Below are 19,044 nucleotides of genomic sequence, written 5' to 3'. Positions count from 1 at the left end.
AAGGAGGGGGCTTTGTAGAAAACGAAGCGTTTGAGAGAGGCGGGGCATAGAGGACCTACAATAATGTACAGTATTTGAAAAATAATGTGTTTTTTGAACATTAAAGCATGTCAACATATTCTGTTACACCAAATACACAAAATAATGATCTTTAAAAAAGCATCATATGACCCCTTTAACGAGTATCTAACTGCCTATTTATTAAGTCCTACTCCACATTTTATTCCTCATTGAATCTTGTTCAAAAAATGTCACATTATAAACGTATTCTGGGATGAAAAAGCCTTTTATGACGAAATAAAGATTAAAAAAAAAAGCGTAATTAGAAAACCACTCATCTATAATATGTTTGCTTACCATGACAGGAATCTGATTGGTTGATAGTGTTGAGTCTGCTCCAGTGGGCATGGATGCTTGACTGTTGTCAAGTACTCGTTTACGTTTGCGTCGATTTGTAGACACTTCTTTACCTTCTGCAAAAGAGGATGTACACATTTGCGCTAATTGGCATTTGTAAACATTTATTTATTTTTTCATTTTTATTACATTTTGTTTCCAAAAGTGAAATAGAAATTACCTTTATTACAAGATTGAGTACATAACTCTGTGAAAGGCCTAAACAAAGGCAAAATCAATGAGATCAAACAACACTTACATATATAAAGTACAAGTACTAAACACAGCAAGCATTGCTCATGCTACACAATCACTACAATCATATCTGACACAACACTTACTGTAGAGGGGTTTTGATATTGAAAGTAATTTCATCTTGGCCTTGCAGGATTTTTTCCAACCGAACTATGTCATAAGTATTAGGATTCCTGAAGGGAATATCATCCGGAAGTCCACACACTTCCAGTGAGCCTGGATTGGCACGGATTAACTTGTATGGAACAATGACTGAGCGCTCCAGACCCAAAGCTTCACCTGAACACAAGACAGTCACAAATGAAGCACTGGAGTATTTTCAAAACCACAAAAATATGTTTGTTTGCACAAAGGAATAAATCAGTTATTAGTAATTAACATACCATATTTTTTATTGAAGAGTTCTTTAACTTGTTCCCTTAATATCACTTTCTCTCCCATCCGGTTGACCTCGTCTTCTTCTGTTGGACAGCGATAAGACAAGTTTACTGACAGATTCAACATTAACGTAACTTTTTATGCTAGCTAAATCAATCATAGTAAACAGATTTTACATGGATTCATGCTTAAGGCTAGACTTATCCTGCTTTATTTTTCAAAGAAAATCTCTTGGACATTGACTGTTTTATAATAAACTGTTTTAATATATTTTAGAGTATTACAAACGATTAAATAAGTGAATAAACTATTTTATAGTAATGGCTAATTTTCTCATAACAAAAAAAACCCCTGAACATCAAAGAATCCTGAAAAAAAAAAAAGCGTGAGCATAAAAGACTTCTGTCAAAAACAATTTAAAAAATCGTACTTTTGAACTGCTGTATATTTGCAAACGGAATAATTTTATCTCAGTCAAACAGTAAAACTAAAGTGGATTTTATTGATTATAGTAGGAATGATCCTAGTTTGGTCGCACCACAATGCTCTGCACTTCCAGTGTAGACATGGACACTTGTGCATTAAAGGCACAATATGTAAGATTTTTTTATTAAAATATCCAAAAACCACTAGAACAGTGTTATATATTTAGCTGACTTGTGTACTTACATTATCCCAAATGTTTCGAAGAATGTTTAAATCCAGAGAAATAAGCAATTTTAACTAGTGACACGGACCGTGTCCATAGTGTCATTGTGTCGCCTGCCAATGACGTCAAAACCCCTCGATTTCCGGTTTTGTTTTGTAGAAAACATGGAAACACCAAAGAAGCTTTAATATGTTGTGCGTTTTATTAGACCGGTGACGACCGCACAGAGTAGCATTATAACAGAACTTTCAAACCTGTCTAGTATGATAAAACAGCGCTGCTTCCTTCCGCTACTTTCCGGAAGGAGCGGAAGCGGTCGACTGTGGCATAATAAAAGCGCCGCTGCTTTCGAGCCGTGTGTCACGCTCATTCAGCGGCCTCGTTTCGCTTCGACGACTTTCAGCCTCACCCTGCTTCATTCTACTACGTTAATAAATCATTAGCTCATCCATGAACATGATTTCTGCCCGAGTCCCGTCGGATTGCATCGGCTGTGGGGATGAAGACGACAACTCCCATGATTCCACACTCAGTCACGGCGTCATCAAACTACGCCTTTGTCTATTTGTTTATTTTGAATACGCGCACTCTAGCGGCGAAAATTACATATTGTGCCTTTAATTGCAATAAATAACCACAACACTAAATCTATCATAAATTAGGGATGCACCGATACCACTTTTTCCAGTACTCGCCCGATACCGATACTTTTATTTTTGGTACTTGCCGATACAGAGTACCGATACCGATATTTTTATTGCATTTGTAAATTTTTTAAATATTGGGTACAGAAAACAAAAGAGTATGTATAATGTTAGTTGGTTAACTTCATTTATCAAATAGATACAGTCAAACCAAAATCTATTTAGACACCTTCATCTTTTCTCACATTATCACAGTTTATTCACTATAGTTTAGAAAATGGTAATAAAATATGACAAGAACTCAGAGTTAAACTGTCAGAACAAATTCATCTTGATAATGCTAGATAACTTTGATAGAAAGGTATGTAATAGATTACAATCAACCAAAATAATTCAGACAGCTGTTAGTATGACAGTATTTACACAACTATCAATACTTAGTCGGGCAACCCTTAGCCTCAATGACAGCCTGTAGTCTCCTGGGCATGCTGTCACCCAACTTCATGAAAACCTGAACTTCAATTTTTTTTTCCCAGACTCGGTCTGAATAATTTTTGGTCCTAAATTTGTATCAGTTTTACTGGTAGTCCACTGTATGCAGAATTTTTGGGTATAATTTGTCACATTTTACTTTATTTGCTATCCTCACTTACATAAATGAGCAATAGTGTCCTGCACCCACTAGTAAAAAAAATATCCAAAAATTATATCTGGTCTCTGAAACATTTTTGGTTTGACTGTATATCCTTCGGTTATTTTCACACTTAATTATGCCCATCAGAATACAGGCGTTAATACTGAAAGTTTAACGTTATATTCGTTGCATACATATACTTCGTAGTAGACATCCTTAACTCCATTCTGCTGTCTGTTGTTCTGTTGTCGGTGTTTCTTTGTCTGAATATGGCACTTATCACATGCTGTGTGGTATCGGCGTTTGGTATCGGGGCATTTTAACGAGTACGAGTACGAGTACAAGAGCTCAGTATCGGGCCCGATACCGATACCAGTATCGGTATCGGTGCATCCCTATCATAAATTATGCCTTATTCTTACCACTTATTGGAGTATAACCTTTCTTCAATATGGTTATTCGTCGTGGTGCTGGCAAAGTAAACAGGATTTGATTCACTTATTTCCATGAGTAATTCAGCAAAAATATAGACAATTTAAAAAAAGCAGTGCTATGAAATTTTCACAGCTTACCTGGCTTGGGAATAAGCCCTTGGAAAGGCCTGAAAAGATAAGACAAAAATACACAAATTAATCACTTTTTTTTCCTTATTTAAAAAGATCTAAAAGTTCGAAAGCTCTTCAAAAACTTGCTGCAGCCCCTCACCTTGTAATACTGAAAGAGATCTTGTCTGCCACCGCTAATATCCTCTCTAGATTCTGTGAGCCGAAGGTACAGGGTTTTCTGAAGGGGATGCCAGGGGGCAAGCCCTCTATAATCACTGAGCCAGGGTTACTCTTGATCCTCTTGTAAGGCACTTGCACAGGATACTTAATGCCCAGTGCCTCGCCATATTTCCTGTTGAACAGGTCTTGGACCTGCTCTCGCAGAGTGTTCGCCAAGTCGATACGGGAGAGCTTGGCCTCTAAACTGTCTGTGGGCAGAACAATGTTAGAAAAGCCAACGGTTTAGTGATAGCATATCGGGAAAGGTTAGAAGGAATGAAGTTTTGAACGTGAAACTGGCATCCAAAAGATGGACACTTGACACATGGATCAACTGAATCACTTAATTTAGTCAGGATGTAATAAAGTCACAAACTTACTGTGTACAACGCCTGATATCTTAATCATGGTGTTACCTGAGAATCCTGGTCTTTTGGAGGCAAGTCCCGGGTCATCTGATTGGTCTTTGGAGTCAGTCTCTGCTGAACATTTAATCAAAAGAAGCATTATATTTAGGGATGCACGATATAATCGGACCAATATCGGAATCGGCCGATAATGGCTTCAAATGTAAATATCGGCATCGGCCCGATATGAAAAAATATGCCGATATGTCTTGCCGATAAGAGGAATACATTAACTCCCATGTGCTCAGGGTGTGCTAGCGATTAGATCACGTCAGCATTGTGGCTCATTCTTGAAGCAAAGTTTTGCCTGAATGATGATTAGATTCACTGTTTGATTCGCTGCATTTAAACTGAGAATGCACGTACAGAATAGGTGTGTGATAGAGTAAACAGTAATAGCATGTGCAGCGGCAGCCTCCCCCGGGTCCTAATGCCCGCTCAGTAAGGAGTTTTAATTCCATAAGGGGCGCTGTTGACCTATTTCTAATAAAATTAAAGCAAAATACACATATAATATTTAGACTGTGTTTCTGATTAAATAAAGCACTAATTGATGCCATAAAATCATGAGTATGTTTTGAATTAAAGTTCAGAAACTATAGCTTATAATGAACAAAAAAACAAAAAAAACAAACATGTCACTTAAATAATAATTTTATATATACTGATTTATTCATTAATGTGTAATATGTTATATTACAAGTTTTATACACGTTATATGTTATAAACAAATTATGAGCTCTAAAAGATTTTCAGAATTTTTATAACTCTTGCTTTAGACCATTTACAAATGTTAAATCTTAAAATAAAATGTTAAGGTTACCACTGCATCTTTCTGGAAAAAAAATGCAGCGATTGAATATAGTTTATTTATAGTTATTTTCAAATCTTCAATGTACTGTCATTATAAAAGAACTTCATTGTTGTTTATTTAATTCTAACAAATAAGTTCTTGTTAAAAACGAACCAAAATTAAAAATAATTTGCTTATAATTTCTGTACAGGAGAGACTTAATAAAATTACTTCACCTGAATCAGAGGTCGTCTTAGAGACACCTTCATGTTTGACCTGTTCTGTCAACAATTCTGGCCTGACCAAAACAAAAAAGGCACATCGTTGTTACATCACTTCTTTAGACACTGTAGTGGTTTTATGTGAGTCTGAACAAATTTGTCAGATCATTGTAATGTGTTTTGTATGAGTATACCTCTTTATAACAAATGTAATCTGACTACTGGCGGCAAGAATCTTCCGAAGTTTTGCTGCTCCTAAACAGTTCGGCCTTCGAAAAGTCATCCCTTCTGGCAGCCCTGTGACATACAGATCATCTGGATACATCTGGAACTTGGAATACGGCACTTTAGACGGTTCAGGCAGACCAAGAGCCTCACCTAGAACAAGAAAGAGAGATGATTTGACTGGTTGACTGGCAAATATGCAGGCTGCTGTCACAGTTGATTGTAAATCATCGAGTGAGTGAGTAAGTCCATGACTCACTGTACTTGGAGCTGAACAGGCTCTCGACTTGATTTCGCAGCTGAAGGATCATCTCTCCGATGTCTTCTGGGGAAAGGGAGGACAATCACACCAACAGCCTAAAATATCTAAAGACAAAGCTGAGTGATCTTTCGAAATGGAGTTTTACCTTCAACAGCTCTCTTGAGCCCTTGAGTTGTAGACTTCGGCGTTAAATCTTCTGCAGAGATACAAACAGAATAACATTAACATGACTGTAGCACATGGGAAATATTCCTGTGTGTATGATTTGATGATGTAACGTCTACAAGCTTGCAAGAGGTGTTTTGATGATTCAACTCACCTGTGGTTTACTCCAGTGACCATTTGTGTAATGCAAACTTCAACATAACAAATCCAGTGTTATTAATTACGAGTCAAAATGCTTAATCTGTGAGTTAATATGAACGCTTCAACAATGCCAAGTTTCTACACCTGACTCCTGTACAAGTAATTTTTAAAAATTATAACAAAAGTAACCAAATGTTTATAAATGATTTGCAAAGTATAAAATAAAGCCATTAAATTATTTAAAAATAAACAAAACTGCAATATCAGATTATATTTATTTTTAAGCTCTCTTATTGATTTTGATTGCTTCCATTGTCCTCATTTGTAAGTCGCTTTGGATAAAAGCGTCTGTTAAATGACTAAATGTAAATGTAAAGGTAAAATACAGATTCAAATATTAAATTCTTAAAAAAAATTGTAAATACACTATTGTTCAAATGTTTGGGGTTGGCAAGATTTTTATTTTATTTTTTTTAAGAAGTCTTTTTTGCTCACCAAGGCTGCATTTATTTGATCAAAAATACAGCAAAAACAGCAATATTGTGAAATAATTTTACAATTTAAAACGTCTGCTTTCTATTTTCATATATTTTAAAATGTAATTTATTCCTGTGATGGCAAAGCCGAATTTTCAGCATCATTACTGCAGGTGCTCAAGAAACATTTCTTATTATCATCAATGTTGAAAACAGTTGTGCTGCTTAATATGTTTATGTGGAAACTGGGTTACATTTCTTTCAAGATTCTTTGATGAATTAAAAGTTCAAAAGAACAACATTAATTTGAAATAGAAATAGTTTGTAACATTATAAATGTTATACATCCTTGCTGTAAGGATTTATTTCTTTAGAAAATCTTACTGACCCCAAACGTTTGAACTGTAGTGCACATTTTGTATAAACCACACTTTGTGACCAATGAATTTCCATGACTTTTCTATAGCCTTGCCAGTCATTCATGATTCGTGAATAAGGATTTTTCAAACTCATTTTGATTCAGACTGACTCACTAATGAATCATTCTGACCAAATCAATTCATGGAAAAGAACCAACTCAAAAAATCTGACATCTCTGGCTTACCTGCAAGACTTACTCTACAAAAAAACAACAACACCTAGACGACAAAATATTTTATAGCATAACTAAAAAAGGAATTTTAAAACAATTTTAATTTTTTTCAATAACCAAGGTTTCCTTCCTGTTAAATACTGTACATACATCAGACCAGTTGAGCGTTCATATCAACTCACAGTGTATTTCTATATAGTAGGGGCGCTAACACTGGGAGTCTATTTAGGGTATTCTATTGGATGTGGGTTTACTGTAGTGGGTAAACTAGCACAGCACTGGGAACAGGTTTGACACTGGATCTGACTCGGGTGAGACTACTGTTTGGGTAAGACTGGGGGATTGGGATTGGAGTTGAATGAGAAATGTAAAACTCTGGTCTTACCACTGTGAAAAAAAAGTTAACGTACAGCCCTGTATATATATATATATATTTTTGTAATATTATAAATTTCTTTACTGTCACTTTTGATCAATATAATGCATCCTTGCTAAAATGTATTAATTTCTTTAAAAAAAATCTCACTGACTCCAAACTTTTGAAGAGTGCTGAACATTTTGTATAAACCAGTGATATTTATTAAGAAAGTACATAAGACCCCATTTGATTTTAAAGTCAACATGATGCAGCATTCATAGTCCTTCCATAATCTAACATATTTCCAAGTGAAACAGGATGTTAAATGACAAAAAAAAAAAAATGCACAGAAACAAAAATTTATGACAGGATCATAAATAGTGGTCTCTGTTTGACAGGTGTTTCAAAGTAGATGTATTGAAAAGTGGTTTGAGAGACGGAAAAAATACATTTTGATAAAAGATTGTGAAAATAACGTGCACTGCTGAAGCGAGGGAAATTTAAACTTTAATTTAAAATGAAAGATATTTTTAAAAAATTTAACATAAATAGGGTCTTTAACTAAGGTCGGAAGGTAAAGACGAGGTAAAAAGTCACATTTGATCAGAATGATGTATTTCAATATTGTTCATGCAGCACTTGAGCTAAAATTTTCAGTTCATATATATGATGTTCCTCCAGTTTAGTTTGTGCAAAATGTCCTGCCTGTCCTCAAAGGCTCAGATCACTGCACAGCAGGGTGGAAAATGAGAGCAAATATTTTTAAATCAGAAGGCAACCATCAGAGACACACTTCCTCTCTGTGAGTAAGTGAAATATGCTAATGCATTCCCATCCAGTAGACCTACAGGGATTTCATGCTGCTTTCAACTCACAACTTTATTTAAATTTCTGCACAGATGATTGTTGTTAACTAACAATAACACCAAAAAGAGAACAAAACTTGAGGTACCAGGCTGAAATATTACAACTCTCAGCGTGAGCTTTACAGTGGGGCTGGGAGACCATACCTGGCACTGTCACCTGGATAATTTCACCATCTGGGGGCTCCGTTTTGATCTTCTTCAAAGGCAGACAGTCCCCAGATGGCCCTGAAAAATAAAGCACACTGGTTTATTTTGAATTTTACACTTAGAATATGTTTTATAATCATAAAACTGCAAGGCAGAAGCCAAAGCTGTATTAAAATGATGAGCGGACAATCTACCTGCTTCACACTCAGCCAAAGGACTGACACAGGAGCTTGTTGATCTGAAACAAAAACAAGATTTCCTTCAGCATTTTGCACACAAATGCATCTTTACTAGCTATTTCTCTATCATTTTCTTAATTACAAGAAAAAAGGGATATACCCAAAAGAAATTTCAAGGCCAAATGCGGAACATCTGACACGCTAGGCCAAAAGTCGACATTTCTGATTTTAAATTAGTCTTGGTTTTGAATAACAATATATTGTTAGCCTATAATATAAAAAAATATAAAAATAAATAAATAAATAAATATATATGCAGAAAACAGAGAATAAAGACTTGCTAATTAACTCTCCTATTGATTATTATATACAAGCACTGTGTTACATGAGATGTGTTAAGTCTGTATACATGGCAAGCAGAGAATAGGAAGCTATTTTTATTAAAGAAGCACTCCACTATTTTTGAAAATAGGCTCATTTTCCAACTCCCCTAGAGTTAAACAGTTGAGTTTTACCGTTTTCTAATCCATTCAGCCAATCTCCAGGTCTGGCGGTAGCACTTTTAGCTGTAGCTTAGCATAGATCATTGAATCTGACTAGACCGTTAGCATCTCGCTCAAAAATGACCAAAGAGTTTCTCTGTTTTTCCTATTTAAAACGTGACTCTTCTGTAGTTACATCGTGTACTAAGACCGACGGAAAATGAAAAGTTGCGATTTTCTAGGCCGATATGGCTAGGAACTATACTCTCATTCTGGTTTAATAATCAAGGAACTTTGCTGCCGTACCATGGGTGCAGCAGGCGCAATGATATTACACAGCGCCTGAAAATAGGCTAACTTCCGTCAACATAACCAACGTGACCACCTGCTTGCACAGGGAGCGTGCTGGGGACTATTTTCAGGTGGACTAAGACCACAATAATTTCAGCCGAATTCACATCAGACTTTTATGTCACTCTAGATTGACATTCGTCACATTTCTGCGCTGATACAATGCACTCCAAAGATTTTACACAACGGTAGCTCTTTGGTCGCTCGGATAATATGGAAGACAGTCATGACGGTAGCCAGTGGAGGGACAGTGAGCTGTAAGTATTATGGTTAAGCAAAAACTAAAGGGCAAACTTGAAAAACTTTGCTCTCTTTCTCTTCATCCTTGTCTTCATCCTCCTTATTGCCTGCACATGAAATCATCTTGTTATTGTTCTTTTGGACATACGGGTCAGTTCGAGGCTGTGAGCAATCCACACTGATTTTGGCCACAATAAATATGATGTGTACAGCCAACCAAAAAATCAGATCTGAGCAATAAAGCAGAACTGAGCACTAAGGCTTGCAGTGTGAACGTAGCCAAAGTTATCAGATTTGTTTCAACAGAGTTTCAGGTCACATTTTCAGCTGAAATTTCTTTCCTACAGCTGAAATTTCAGTGTATGGCTACAGGAAAATAAAAAGACGCAATCTATCTCTAAGAAAATACAGATATTATGCTTCTGTGGTGACAGGAAAGGTAAATTGGTACCTGCTACTGTGAGTGTTGCTGATCAGCTCTAGAGAAGAGCTCGGGACCCTGAGGCCATCTGGGAATCCATCCTCACCATCCTGTTTGCCCTCCTCCTTAGCTACTTTACCAGCAGCTTGAAGAAAATGTTAAAATGTGCTTAATGTTGTAACATCTAATTCATTTCAATCAGAAATATTATTGAATAAGACTGAATAAACCTGTCTATATAAGGTTAAATGAAAAAAATTAATTTGTTAAAGGTCAGGCAAGGTAGAAATAGCTCCTTAGGAAACAACAGGACATTTTCACTTTTTACATTGCAAAAAAAGGTGCAATGCTATGTAATAACAATGCTATTACATTATAATAAGTGCACTAAGTAAACAGGAGCCAAACAAATACTGGTTAAGGAAATGCTTACCAGTAAAAATTCGTTCGTCAAACATTCTAAGAAAAGAAAAGAAAAAATTGTGAGTTCATGTGAGCCATAAGCATATTAAAACATTGAAATGCTGTCTACGCATGTCTAGTGCCGAGCAGCAGGAGATTTCCTCATTACGCCAAATCAGCGGCTCCACGCTGGCTCATGTATGGCAATGGTTACCACAACCAGCATGACGCTCCACTTTGGATGCCTAGCGCCGCTCTGCCAGATGGCAAAGACGGCTAGACATTTTTTTTTTCTTATGAAGCAAATTAAAAACTCAGTATATCCAGTACCAATATCTGGATTCATTTTCAATGAGCCACACAGTTAATTACATGACGAAAAAATGAAAGGTTATCAGTAATTAAATCTCTGACACTGTCGTCACATGTTGAAATTGGAAGAGCTACAAATCACACTGCCGCTGTTTCAGTTTAACTATTCTGGTTTAACTCTGACTACGGCTCAATTCATCTTAACTGACACAGAAGGAAATCTCTCTCATCAGGTCAACATTAGTTCTCCAATAAAGGAATGTTTAGATGGAGTTTCAAACCTTTTGACAACAAAGCGGACAGCATGCCTTTCTTCCAGGATCCGTTTGAGTTTAGGCACACCGTAAGTGCATGGTCTCTTGAAGGGAATCTTGTCTGGAATTCCAATGATCTCTACCGCCTCAGGATCACAGGCGATTTTCCGGTATGGCACAGGAACCATGTGATCCAGGCCTAATGCTTCAGCTGAAATGAACATCAAACAAGTGATAAGTTAAAGCTGAAGTATGTGATACTCTGCGCTACCAGCATCGAAAACATTTTAAATGATGTTTTAAAATCCCCTAACTGCCATTGGTCAACCAAAAAAGGTGGCCCCGCCCCAAACACACACCATTGGTTGAGCCAGTGTTGCTGGTTGTTTTGATAGCACCACAGAGGTACAGTGTTTACACCTTTCAGATGAATCAACCTACTAATGGTTTACTTACAGTTCTCTGCATATTAATCTGGGATAAGAGAAAATACTTTAACCCTATAAAGCCTGCTGTATTTTTGATCCACTCATTTAGAAGGCCTCTAAGTTATCAACAACAAGAGTTTTTTTTCTAAAGGCTTAATAAATTAATAAATTTTTCAAAAAAATTATTGTTTGCACTAGTATTTTATATGTCAAGGTTAACACTGAAAAAAATTACATGCTCCAGCTATCATTAATATGCAGTATTTTATTGTATGACTGTGAATTCTGCATTGTGACTTCAGCTCACCATATCTACTGTTGAAGAGGATCTGAACACATTCTCGAAGGGTGTTGATATCCTCAGTCTCCCCGATGAACGAATCCCATTTTTCTGTGCATGAAATACAAAAAAAAAAGTATCATGTAACAATCAAATTTTATATGTTCCCTATTAAGGCAAAAGCAATAATGTCACAGTCTCAATTAACATTTTGTGAAATGCATTTGCATACACCGAGGTTTTCCTCTGTACTTTTAGACATAGGAGACAATTAAGGCAGGTCTTGACTCTCTGCAGTCACTGAAGATCTCATGCTGATCTTTTGAGAGGAACAGACTTTGGTAGCCCAGGTGACCTGGCTAAACTCCCATTACTACTGCCCACTCTGCCAAGTTCAGCTCTCTTTATGTTTCACCCGCCTGTAGCAAATACCACTCATATATAAAGAACAATCGGTAACACTTTAGAATAGGGAACACATATTCACTATTAACTAAGAGTTTTCCCTGAACAAACTCCTAATTTGCTGATTATTAATAGTTAATAAGGTAGTTGTTAAGTTTAGGTACGGGGTTGGATTAAGGGATCATAAAATATGGTCAAGCAGAATAAGGTATTAATATGTGCTTTATAAGTACTAATAAATAGGCAATATGCTAGTAATATGCATGCTAATAAGCAACTAATTAATCGCGAGAATTGGTCCTTAAAATAAAGTGTTACCGAACGATTTGTGGATCATTAGATATGATTTATTTATTTTCCAGAGAGCTTAACATAGTTAAAATGATTGTGTTTTCTTACTGGGAGGAATAGTTCACCTAAAAAATTCTGTCATTATTTACTCACCCTATTGAAGGTGAAACATAAGAGAAATTCTGAAGAATCATCATACCATGTTTTTATAAACTAAAGAACAGTTTATAATAAACACATCAATATGTCATGCTCCAAAAAAAGGAAAGGAGTCCAAATGACTAGTTCGCTTTATCCCTTTAGTCAAAGCTCTGAAATGGACAAAAAATGCCTTGAAAACTTAAAGACAAAACACCACAAGCAAAACCATTGTTTTTTCAAGCACTGATCATTTTTGAGATTTTTTGCTATTTTGTTTCTATAACTTTCATTTGATTCCATAAATATTCTTTCAGACTAGTGGAAAGAAAACATCCAAAATATAAATTCAAGTATTTATTTTATGACGCTTTATCTATTTGTGTCTGTAGATTTCAAATATAATACATATCTTTAAAGGCTGTTTTTTGTTTTTGTTTTTTATTCTGAAGGTTTTTACAGAGGGGAATGTTAATATATCATTCACCTGGTTTATATAAAATTGTATTCCTAAAAACGTAAATTTTTTGGTGAATAGCAGTGAATAATGACTAATACAATTAGGAATGATGACAACATTTTCAATCGTCATGCGTAACGTTAACATACGGTGTCAGAAGACTTGAAACACAGTGCAGGAGTCATCTGGACAGCTTTTATGGTGGGGCTTTTTTATGCTATATGGAAAAAAAACTTGTATTAAGACTCTTCAAAAATTCTCCTTTTGTGTTCACTACATAACAGCATACAGGTTTGGAACGACATGAGGGTGAATAAATAATGACAGAACTTTAATTATTGGGTGAACTATCCCTTTAAAATGTGAGAAGATGCCTTGTCTTTGTATTTTAGGGAGGAAATTAACTTAAATTAACTTCCACTGAAATGAAGGCCAGCTTGTCCTTGGCCAGACGCTGTAATGGTGAGTACAGTCTGTCGCCCACCTGATTTTTCATGCACTATGGAGAACAGAAGGCGCTTGGAGACATGGATGCTGGGAGGACTCTGGGTAAGATCTGCTGCCAGCCCTACTCTCTCGCCTGGAAGAGACACACAGTCAGAGCAAGTCAGAGTTAAGTACATAAAAAAGAACCATATCCATATGGTTCAGCACCTACACAAGTAGCATCACGCATCATAAGTGCATCTCTAATATTCATAGAAATATACTGGCAGCCAATGTATATAGAAGAACAACAGGAGGCTCTTACCATTGTCAGCACATTCCTTGGCCTGAACCGCTTTCTCGTCAGCGGATGCCCACATGCCCAGCCGCTCTTTACCTATGCTGTGCAGTGATGTGGGCTTCAGGTCCAGCTTGCTGTCTGGGTGAGGCTGGGAGGACATGGGCATGCCGTACAGGAAGCTGGAGAGCATGGAGTTGCAAGCAGACGCGTCCTGCACAGAGGGTTTGGCAGAGGCGTGGTTGCTTACGCTCTTTGAGGTCGAAGAGTGATGGTTGACTTCCAGACAGGATTTGGCATCCCGAGAGGGTTCCTCTGGTGTTCTATTAAAACACACACACACACATTTTTGGTCTTTGTTCATTGGGTGCTGATAGTGACAAAATGATAAAACAATGATAAAATTGTAGTAATTTCTTCTTCTTCAAAAAAACAACAACTTTACTTTACTTTACTTTACTTTACTTTGAGTTTGCAAATGACTTACACTAACTACTCACACCAATTATGTTTTTTGAATGAGAGCAGTTATTCATATGATTTAATGCTAAATACAAACCATCTGACAATAGTCACTCATTATAAGGTAAAACATGATATATATAAAATTATGATAATGATATATGTCTTTTATGGATCCTGCAATGAATATAGTGCTAAACAGGTACAGTACATAGAGCATATCCTTCAAAAGTTTGAAAGTCAGTTAGATTTTTAAAAGTTTTTGAAAGAAGTCTCTTTCACCAAAGCTGCATTTCTTTGATCAAAAATACAAAAAAAACAGTAATATCATGAAATATTATTACAATTTACAATAACTATTTCTGTGATGACAAAGCAGAATTTTCAACAGCCATTATAAGCACGCTGAACACCTCCTCCACCATCTTCCTCAGGACGAAGATGTTGGAATGAGTGTCTGTTAAGGCCCTCTGTCTGCCCTGCTGCCCGCAGTCTTTGCCAGTCCTGCTGCAGTCCACATCAGGAACTTTGGCGTGGGAGTTCATGGCGGTCAATGCTTGCAGACAGGACACTTCTGTGGAAAATAAATCTGTTACTTCTGAGGAAACAGCACAACTACCATTTAAACACCTGTACTATTATGTGCAGATTACATTCAAAACCATTGTTTTCAACTTTGATTTCGTGTTAACTCACTGCAGAATTTGTGAAAGTCTGTCTGTATTTCCTTTCTGGAGTTTAGGAAGATTCTTCCCTTCTCTGTTCCCACGGCGATCACGCTGTCTTCATGCACAGTGACACAGGCCACCTCAGCATTGAGTTTAGACATGGCAGAGCACTGCAAACACAATTCACATCAAGTCATCCACCACCAAAATTCTGCATTAAACACACACCGTAAGTATCTTTAAACTCAGAACGGGTTACAGTCTTACCACAGAGTCCAGGGCAGACACTAGGCTGGTGAGGATTTCTTGTCTGGCTGACACTTGGGGAACTTTGAGCTCTGGCCGTGAGTTGGTCCTCATCCCATCACAGCCAAGCTTCCGTATCTGTGCCATTCTTCTGCAGGAAGAGACACAGAATAAAGCACACTGAAATCCAATGCAGGTCTATAACGCTACACTAAATATAAAATTAATTACTCATTAACTTAAAACTAAAACTAAAAACACATAACAATTATATATTAATTAACAACATGTACTTATTACGGTTGTTTGTAATCATGTTATTACTATAGTAAGTACATGTAACGTAACAAGTACACAAAAATAAAGTGTCAGCAAAGTTTGTTATCAGATTGTTAAAGGACCTTACAGCAGACACCATATTTAATTTGACACGAATAAAAAATGTTATAAGGGACAGATGTACGGTGAAAAGCATCTCTTGCTATTGAGTTGACCACACAGGATAGACAGAGAAACAAACAGTATTCAGTGTAATCCAATTCATGAACAAATGACTCATCTGAGTTAGTTCTTTTCATGAACTCACTAAATAAGAGAAGTTACTTAATCAGCATCTGTCTTACTGAACTGCATGTTATCACTACTTTCAATGATGTCTGTCTTCGAAATGAATTGATGATTTGTGTACTCAAGGTTTCATGAAACGTGCAGTTGCTTACTACTGACAACATGTAGGCTTTATAGGCTGGTAATTAATATATTATCCTTCAGTGTGCCATCCAAACATTCTTTCTCAGAAATAATAATAAAAATAATAATAATAATAATAAATTTGGGAAAGCAAGCTAGAAATAGTGTTTTTTTAATGACAGCTTAAAAATGTAGGCTACACTTTTTTATTGTACATTAGCAATATGGTTTGTTTGTATGTATGTTGTTTATATATTATTGTTATTTATGATTATGATTGTGAACATTACATGGCCGCTCGCTCTAACATTAACCTAGAAAAATGTGTGCTATTCAAGTGTTTGTGCGGAGTGTGGAAGCTGAAGAGTAGCGAGCTCACTGCATGACAGTTAACTTAGAGGCACTGGTGTGATCATTTGCATTTAACTTAAAATACTCTGTCATTTTTGCTCATACAGAGTAATAGCTACATCTTTCAAATTTGTAAAAGGTTTACTTTTATTTGTGTGCACTCACAATAACAACAAAACGTTGTGCTTTTGTAAAATAATGAAAACAAACAGGGTGTGCTTTCTGCCATCTAGGCCTCTGTGAACTTGAGCAGGTCAAAAAAAATTAACCGAAACTCTGCTTGCCTCACAGACATGAAAAATATATCTATAGAAAGTAAAATGTCTACTTTTAAATGAACCAATTCAAATGGAAAACAAATATTTTCAGATTATGTAATCCATATGAAACATGCACGTCTGCAGTCCGTGGAGATGACGAGACAGTGCCGTCGACTTCATCGCTGCAGCCGAAAATACAGATAACATTATAGTTTATCAATTAATTATCATACTGTTAAGGCAGTCTTCTTGCTGTTTTTCTCCCTGACGCATTAATAATTATCACTTCTGCCGGTGTGCTGTTGCAAGATTAATCTTGAGTGCTGATAGGCCAGAGGCCTGTTATTATGAATTATATATGGTTTATTAATATAAACATGCAATTTGTCAACTAATTGCTAAAAATGAATGACTACTAGTCGACTAGTAGCCCTAGTTTTCGGCCAAGTGCATCCAGAATTTTCGGTTTCGGCCAAGAATTTTCATTTTGGTGGATCCATAGCAAATAGCTATCAGAATTCTGTAGGAAACACTGATATGCCATCTACCCTGCGATTACGGTCTGCAGGAAGCACAGACATGATGGGAATGTATTAACAACTAATCATAATTAATGGACTCATAATAATTACGTGCAAAAACAAACCAATATGTTTTGTTAATTATATACTAAAGAGTAAGAAGGCTTCAAGCTCCCCATTAACTTTTTAAAATATGTTCGGCTGTACAAAATGTATTGAAGGATGGAAAAACCTATAAGAAGCTTTGGGAAGTGATAGTAATACCCTTCCCTGTGCTAATACACCAAAATCCGTCACACACATGTGAAAGTAGCTAATTACGATAAGCCTTTGTCAACCAATTAAAGCTAGCTCAGATTATTGCCGTAAAACCCTTCATCCTTAATTTGTTCTCCTTGGAAGCAAGACAGGGCCTGGAAGCATGAGCCCTCTAAAGTGAACTACTTTACCCGTCCCTCTCGACAGACGCCCCCCCTGAATCCAATCTCGATTTCAGCCACGTCGGCTCTGAAAGCTGTAAACTTGAGTACGGACTAAACTAAGGTGGGTTTAAAAACAAGCACAAACCAAACAACAGTTTAAAGATGAAAAACAAGCAAAAACATCAGGGATGACGAATGTGAGCTGTAAAACAAATAAATAAATAATGCAATCCTAATTCCGGGCCTTGTGTTCACATGGCAACTGCAATCCGTTTCCTTGGAAACTAATCTCGAGGCATGTGAACAATGCCGCTCTGGCCTTTAATCTCTCCAGACACTGGGAGCCATTATCCAAGCCTCCGGGCAAAGCCAAAACCACAGACTGCACAGAGAGAGCCCAGTACTACTATTACTCATCTGAAAACCTCCTATAAATCCTGCTGCAGCTCAAAGCCGGATGCCTCTGCCTGAGCGTAATCTTACATACAACATCTGAACACCAACACCTTATATCTATAGTTCATTTCGGATTCATTCAAACGGCCAGATCTAATTCACTACTTTGGGTCCTTAGTTGAAAAATAAAGTCCAGCTACACTGTAAAAATGATTTTTCGAAGTTGTAAATGATTACTGGAGTACGTGTTAAAAGAAAATACAATTTCAGTCTTTCTACTTCCAAATTTCACGTTTAATTCAATGTGTTGCTTGCTGTTTCTTTGTAATTATTTGTGAAACTTACTAGGAATTTCTGAGTGGAAATAGTTCTGAGGTAAATCCAACGCCAAATTTTTTTAGTGTATGTTCTGATGCTTTAGCGTAATAATGGACGTCAGAATCAGCACAACCTGCGTTGCATGTTCAGGAAGTTTTCAGACAATAAAACAAGACTTTTACAATTTATGAAGAAAATGTGAAAGGTGCTTGCACATGCAAAACTTTGTCACAATGTCAGGTTTTGCTATTAGGTGCTATCTGGGTCCCCCCTTTAAAAAAAATCAGCCATATAATTTTTTTTTTCTTTTTGCTAATTTTATTTTGTCAACAGACAAAAGCCAAGATTTAAAAAAAAAAACTGAGACATTTCTGCATTGAGTAAAAGATGACAGAATATTTGGGTGAACTACACCCATACATACAAAATATATATATAGATATAGATATATATATGTATGTTAGGGATGTAACGATTCACTCAACTCACGATTCGATTCACAATTTTGATTTCACGATTTGATTCACGTTTTTTTTTTTTTACAAAATTAGATTTTAGACATATTATAAATTAAATGTGTCCTTTTATTATTGCTTGGACAAAATACTGTACGTTTCTTTGTGAAATTGAAATAACACTATAATAATAATATAATATACTAATATAGCACTTGTAAATTATTGCTCTTTTGTTGGTTTTGATTGCTTCTATTGTCCTCATTTGTTAGTCGATTTGGATAAAAGCGTTTGCTAAATAACAAAATTTAAATATAATGTAAATGTAAATAACAAAACTAAATTGAAATTTTAAAACAAGCCCCAAATCAAATAAATAAGTAACACAAATAAAATAAATCTCTTCATATAAACAAACTAAGGCTTTGTCTGTGCTCTTTCCATTTAAAATTAGAGGCAACCACTGCATTTTAATCATGATCCAAACAAAGATGCTGCATACATGCAACATGAGC

General features: G+C 36.1%; 1 protein-coding gene across 1 annotated transcript in view; it reads right to left on the bottom strand.

Annotated features, from left to right (window-relative positions):
* Positions 1-19,044, bottom strand: part of LOC107744337 (general transcription factor II-I repeat domain-containing protein 1-like) — a 26,615-nt gene that overhangs the window by 2,269 nt on the left and 5,302 nt on the right. Inside the window, exons 2-24 of the mRNA XM_016557915.1 lie at positions 15,138-15,267; positions 14,899-15,040; positions 14,575-14,776; positions 13,768-14,162; positions 13,501-13,596; positions 11,750-11,833; positions 11,042-11,225; positions 10,480-10,505; positions 10,077-10,191; positions 8,568-8,611; positions 8,329-8,451; positions 5,774-5,833; positions 5,626-5,691; positions 5,336-5,519; positions 5,157-5,218; positions 4,137-4,202; positions 3,662-3,929; positions 3,529-3,557; positions 3,379-3,426; positions 1,035-1,112; positions 738-930; positions 578-615; positions 358-473 (exon numbers count right to left, since the gene is read on the bottom strand). Of these exons, the coding sequence (XP_016413401.1) occupies positions 358-473; positions 578-615; positions 738-930; positions 1,035-1,112; positions 3,379-3,426; positions 3,529-3,557; positions 3,662-3,929; positions 4,137-4,202; positions 5,157-5,218; positions 5,336-5,519; positions 5,626-5,691; positions 5,774-5,833; positions 8,329-8,451; positions 8,568-8,611; positions 10,077-10,191; positions 10,480-10,505; positions 11,042-11,225; positions 11,750-11,833; positions 13,501-13,596; positions 13,768-14,162; positions 14,575-14,776; positions 14,899-15,040; positions 15,138-15,263 (2,745 nt within the window). The 5' untranslated portion in view covers positions 15,264-15,267. The remainder of the gene's footprint in view (positions 1-357; positions 474-577; positions 616-737; positions 931-1,034; positions 1,113-3,378; positions 3,427-3,528; positions 3,558-3,661; positions 3,930-4,136; positions 4,203-5,156; positions 5,219-5,335; positions 5,520-5,625; positions 5,692-5,773; positions 5,834-8,328; positions 8,452-8,567; positions 8,612-10,076; positions 10,192-10,479; positions 10,506-11,041; positions 11,226-11,749; positions 11,834-13,500; positions 13,597-13,767; positions 14,163-14,574; positions 14,777-14,898; positions 15,041-15,137; positions 15,268-19,044) is intronic.

The sequence above is a fragment of the Sinocyclocheilus rhinocerous genome, unplaced genomic scaffold, assembly GCF_001515625.1.
Source record: "Sinocyclocheilus rhinocerous isolate Xijiao unplaced genomic scaffold, SAMN03320098_v1.1 scaffold1609, whole genome shotgun sequence".
Taxonomy (NCBI): Eukaryota; Metazoa; Chordata; class Actinopteri; order Cypriniformes; family Cyprinidae; genus Sinocyclocheilus; species Sinocyclocheilus rhinocerous.
The sequence above is the reverse complement of the archived record's forward strand: the minus strand, read 5'-3'. Positions and strand labels throughout refer to the sequence as shown.